We start from the raw sequence: 6,000 nt of genomic DNA on the forward strand, positions 1-6,000 counted from the left end.
ACTACAGGAAGGCTGGAGAGGGACTGTTTACAAGAGTGGCCACCGATAGGACAAGGGGAAATGAATGAAGGAGAACAGGTTTAGATTAGAACTTGGGATGAAACAGTTCACTATGAGGGTGGCAAGACTGGAAAGGATTGTCCAGAGAGGTTATGGATGCCCCCTCCCTGGAGATGTTCAAGGCCAGGTTGGATGGAGCTTTGAGTAACCTGTCATAGTTGAGAGGTATCCCTGCCCATGGCAAGGAGGCTGGATTGGATGATCACTAAGTCTCTTCCAGCCTAGGCCATTCTATTGAAGCAGGGAGGCTTAGTAATTTTCTTATAGTTAGAAACTCTCAGTAGTTAAAAGAGATTAGCCTCTAGAATTCTAGACATAACAGTGCCGCCTTGAGCAGGCTAGAGCAAAGAAGATAAGGTACAGCTGCAGTGAACAAAGGGACTGTGATAAAGATTTCCACACTGAGAAGCTGGCCAGAACATCAACAAGAGACTGCAATGCTGTTTTAAGGTGCGAAAGTGACAGCAGAGACCAAGAAGTAAAAGGACTTTATCTATTTCAATAATTCCATGCATATGTAAACAATTCCCCATAATGAGTATGTATTACTGTAAGTGTATATAAAGCATGTAGAGAGCATCTGTGGTTATATGAACTGGGATGGCTACCCCTTCACATCTGGCGTTGTTAATAAAAGCAATACCTGGCTTAATAGCTATTGCTATTAGGTTTCAACTAACCTCTCCATGTTACTATGATTCTGTTGTATTTCTAGTCCCTTTTTTCATGGTGATGTCCCAGTCACATCTTTAGTAGACATGTTGCTGGCTTTTGGATTTTTCCCATTAAGGCCAGAAATGTGTGCCTTGTTCCTAAACTGAAAGTCTGCAAGGAGGGAAGTATTTTTAATTTTTTTTTCCCAAATGGCTTCAACACTGCGTAAGAGAGCGTGCAATTTAATATATTTCAATCCCTTTCTGCTTAGAATCCTTATATAGAATAGACTTCTGGTCTACAGAGGCTTTGTTTAAACTTGACTTACTTGAAATCTGTCTTCTTCCTAAAAGTGCGCTTTGAAGATTTAGCTCTGTAAACGAACTGTCAAATTCTATCCTAATCCAAGAATAATATGTTTAAAGCTGAAAAACTGCCATTACTAGCAGCAAATTAAAAGCCCTTGCACACCTAAAAAAAGAAAAAAAAAATTGCTTTAATTATCTTATTGTACTATTTATTTTTGAGGGATGTTATGATTCTTTGTTTTGTTTTCCTTAGCATATTATTAGTATTTTCAAGCTCTGTGAAATAAGGTTAGATAAATATCCATTATGCTGTTGTTCAGTAGTGTGTGTGTATATATATGTATATATATATATATGTGTGTGTGTATGTAGTACTGCCCAATTTCTGCCTTCCTACCCAGTCTGTAGTTACACTTTAAATGTGTTCTTTTGTTTCACAAATAGCCAATAGGACTCTTGCTTTCTGAATGAATGTTAATATCCTTTGTTCTGGTAGTATTGTTCTTTGCCACCCCATGTTGCTGGTAGTGCTATTTTTCGTGTTGTTTTTAGGTAATATTATTTTCTTACACCAGATTGTTTCTGTTCTAGAAAATGCCAGTTTTCCCCATTGTTCTCCTTTTAAATTATAACAGTTGCATTAAGAGTTGTAAACAGAATAATCTTGTGAATAAAGTGTACAAAGTAGTAGTTTTTAACCTGCAGTCCTATTGATGAGCTTTTAAAATTCATCACATGTATTTCTATGCACAGGGGATAATTGTATATTATCGAATGGGATCACATTCTTTTATTCAATTGTATATGGGGGGGTGGGGGGAATGCTTTAAGGTATTTGTCAGCTGAAGCCACACAACCATTTAATTCAGGGCACTATTAAACCTTACATGGTATTGGATGTAAAATAACATGCTGCATAAGCTTCAGTGTAATACTTATTTATATGGAGTAAGTTTGATAAATGTAAAGTGTCCTGTATTTTTATGTAGTACACACCAAGGTTGGAATACAAGATGTCACGTCTCTGTGAACTTCCTTCTATTTTCTCTGTGTAACAGACTGGATATTTCTTGGCTATTAAAAGTTTGCTGTGTGACGTGATCTTACCCTGATTTGATTATTATCCTTTACTGCTATTCAATATTTAGTTTTTGACTGCTTAAGTGAGCACAGCTGGGTCTGCGCCCCCACGCCGCAGGCCGCCGAAAATATCCCAAAGCAGCGGCGTCAGAAGACACCCGCCGACAGGGGGCCTTGGCCGCAGCTCGTCGCGCCCCGCCCCTCACGGCTGGGCGGGCCCAAGAGTCGCGCAGAGGCCCATCCTGCCTCTTTCCTTCCCAGGGGCCGTGGCGCCGGAGGCGGTGGTGGGCCGAGCGCGCATGCGTGCTGCTTCTGGGGGTAGCTGTGCGTGCACTGCCGGGGAAGGTACGCTCTGTGGAGCCGCCGGCGTTTGGCCCCTCATGGCCAAGCGGCGCGCGGAGCCGTTAATGTGTCACGTGGCCATCAAACGGCTTCTGCGCGAGGCGCCGCCGCCGCTGCTCCGCGCTGCCGCGCCCGAGCAGCGGCCCCGGGGCGAAGGGGCGGGTGCCTGCCCTGTCGCTCCGAAGCGGAAGCTGGAGGAGACCGAGGTGCCGCCGGGCAAGCGGCCCGGGCTGCAGGGAAGTAGCCCCCGCAGAGAGAAGGTGGATGGGGAGGACAGGCGGCGCGGCGAGACCACGGCGCTCGAGAACGAGCGGACGGCGGAGGGACGCGGCGGTGGCCGAGCCAAATTGCGGACCGCCGCCACTGAGGTAACGGAGTGGGGCTGGGACGCTTGGGGGTGTCCTGGGTACGATGCGCTATGAAGCCGTGGGTAGGCCTGGGCTGGTCACCTCCTGCGAGAGAAAATGATGGGCTAAAGGGTTGTGCTAGGGGCAGCTGAGGCATTGCCATGGGGTCGCGACCTCACCCCGGGGCATCCCCGGGTCGCGAGTGTCACTCCGGGGAGCGCGGGCCACGCGGCCGGTGGGTCAGCGAAACGTGTGGGCTGAGTCTCTCGACCTCAGACACAACGGAGCACTTGTTGTCTTGTAGGCCCTCGTTTGTGCCTCCCGGTGTGCATCGGCCGTGGGCCTCTTAAAGATTTTACTTTTTATATTTCTTTCAAAGCAAAATAAGTAACATTTCTAGCTTTTCCTTCCCCCTCCACTTACAGAAAAATACGTGAAGCAGGCTGTATTCTGGAGTTCACCTTAATCAAGTACATTTTCAGCCACATCTCGTTCCAAAAGCATAGTCGATGCTTGAACGGTCTATTTTTATAGCGTCTTTGTTACTTGAGGTTGTGGATCAGGCTTAACTGACAACTTACTTTCTTAACTTTTTTTCAGGATAGCCATGTAGTAGCAATACCGGTTATCTTTTAGCCAAAACGTTGAGTGAATGTGGTGGTCAGAGGAAGGGTATTACATATTTAATGATCAAGATATACTGAAATACACAATTGACTTCTCAAGTTTCGAACAACGTACATTCTTTTTTGTGGACTTCACCACAGAAAACAAAATATAGTTTTGATAGAAACTGAGCTCAATATAATCCGAGCTTTGGCATCTCTGAGCTTGCTTCATGTTACCTATGATGTTAAATTTTTTTCTCAAAACCTATGTTGAAAGATATCAGGATGAATGTGATAATTTCATATTTTATGTTGCATTTCATATGTATGAATGTTCTGTGTGTGTGCCTGTCTTTTGTACTTCTGGCGGTTTGTTCTTTTTTGCACTGAATATTTTTAAGAGATATGAATGTACTTAAATACTAGTGCTTTAGAGACATGAATGCTCTTGAGGTTAATCCTGTATGTAGTCTGACCCCAACATAAAAATATGCATTTCTTTTGTGGTTATGAAATTTTAGATTATAAGCTCTTTGAAACAATATTACAGAACTACAGAACAGTAGGGGTTGCAAAGGACCTCTGGAGATGATTGAGTCCAACCGCCCTGCCAGGCAGATTCATCTAAAGGTCACACAGGAACACATGCAGCCGGGTTTTGAATGCCTTCAGAGATAGAGACTCCACAACCTTTCTGGGCAGCCGGTTCCAGTGCTGCATCAACTTTAATTTAAAGAAGTTCCTCCTCATGTTTAGATGGAACATTTTATGTTCAAGTTTGTGTCCATTACCCCTTGACCTGTCACTGTGGGCCACTGGTCCCATGCTTCTGACACCCACCTTTCAAGTATTTATAAGCATTTATGAGATCCCCCATCAGTCTTCTCTTTTCCAGACTAAAAACACCCAATTCTCTTTGGTTTTTCCTTGAAACAGAGATGTTCTAGTCCCCTCATAATCTTTGTAGCCTTTTGGACACAGTATGCCAGCTGTGGCATCACCAGGATAGAGGGAGGATAACATCCTGTGACCTTCTTGCCACACACTTCTTGGTGCATCCCAGGATGCCATGAGCCACTGTTCATCACTATGGCACGTTTACAAACAAATACTGTTTTCCAAAAGATGTAAAAGAACTCAAACTTGTGCTGCCATACTAATCTCGTAGATAAATACATGTTCCTCCAAGGTTTTTCTGGTACTACTTCCCAGTTCTTAAACTTTCCCCTCTGTGCCGTGGGAGAGATTTTAATTTTTCTCATGTCTACTTAAATATAGACTGTCAATACGGAAAGGGAGAAATGGAATGTGGTAGAAACACTACAAAAGGCTTTACATTTGCTGCAAATATTGTCCTTTGAGTTGATGTAAAATAGCTAAATACATTCTTCTGAACACCAGCTTATAAATGCTCATGAAATTTGTATATCATCATGAAAAGCACGAGTAGTGAACACTTAATGTACTAAGTTCAAAAATTGCACAAGTTTTATGGTATTTTTCTGTGCAAAGATTTTAAGTTGAAGAAACTGGTGGACTTCGGGAAATACCTCTCAGATGTTGTGCAGTAGTTCTTTGCACGAATATTGGAAAAGCAAGTTATGATTCAGTTGAGATTTTCTGTGCTGTATTGCTTAGAAATAGCTTTTTTATGTAAAAAATGATAAGAACTTTGAATACAGAACAGCTGAATAACTCTCCCTTGTTTCAGTATTTTTTTGGTAAAAGTTCCTATTATTTTGTAGTGCTGTAATGGACATTAATATTTTGTTGCCTTTCTTTTTTTTTTTTTGTTTTTCTTTTCAAAGCAAGAGGAAGAATTCTCTCAGTATAACTCATTCCTGTACTGGAGAGCACCTTTGCCTGCTATTGATTTGTCTGATATTCAGAACCTAGATGGAGAGACTCCCCCGGAAGCTAAAACTCCTTCAAGGACTGATACCATGGAGACTGAAATGGAGACCTGATCAGTTATTTCATAGTTGTACATCTACTTGCAGGAAACCTATTTCCATCTGGATTCAGGTTTTTCTATTGGGGATAAAAATTAGCATGCATCTGCCTTCTTGAAGAAACAGTGTTATGTCAGTCTGCAAAAGCAAGTCTAAGTTGTCTAAGTGGATGCAATAATCACTATTAGGTACTTACTATTAAGATATCTGGAGGTGTACAGTGTGAAGGAAGCTGTGATGTCAGGCAAGAATGTTTGAAAACATGAAGGTAGACTAAAAGGAGAGTACAGAAAATTAGAACTTTGTGATGTGATTAAAAGAAACATGGATATGTCACATGTCAAAAGGAACATAATTTTGCCTGTTCCTGAAAAAAAAGACCCACAACTATGGTACCTGAAAGTGAAGTATTTACCATGTGAATTTAGCACAAATCACACAAACTGTAGTGATTTTTAATGTGGTTTTTTTCTGTGTAATAGCTAAACCAAAAAATAACAGCTTACCAAAACCACAGAAAACATTCCATTTTCTATGCAAACCAAAAACAAGTGTGGCAGGAAGGGGGGAAAATAAGGACTTTCTGTAAGCTGCTACTGTTCTTAAAGTTTTTTGTATTTTCCTTGTGAAAAAGTTACTTCTCCTCACT

General features: G+C 42.0%; 1 protein-coding gene across 1 annotated transcript; it reads left to right on the top strand.

Annotated features, from left to right (window-relative positions):
- The first annotated feature begins 2,470 nt into the window (after nucleotides 1-2,470).
- Nucleotides 2,471-5,647, top strand: CZH9orf40 (chromosome Z C9orf40 homolog). The gene is made up of 2 exons (XM_054398135.1): nucleotides 2,471-2,812; nucleotides 5,208-5,647. Exons 1-2 carry the CDS (start codon nucleotides 2,483-2,485, stop codon nucleotides 5,364-5,366), a joined length of 489 nt encoding a protein of 162 aa, XP_054254110.1. The 5' UTR covers nucleotides 2,471-2,482; the 3' UTR covers nucleotides 5,367-5,647.
- The last annotated feature ends 353 nt before the right edge of the window (nucleotides 5,648-6,000 follow it).

Source organism: Indicator indicator, chromosome Z (assembly GCF_027791375.1).
Source record: "Indicator indicator isolate 239-I01 chromosome Z, UM_Iind_1.1, whole genome shotgun sequence".
NCBI classification, from domain to species: domain Eukaryota; kingdom Metazoa; phylum Chordata; class Aves; order Piciformes; family Indicatoridae; genus Indicator; species Indicator indicator.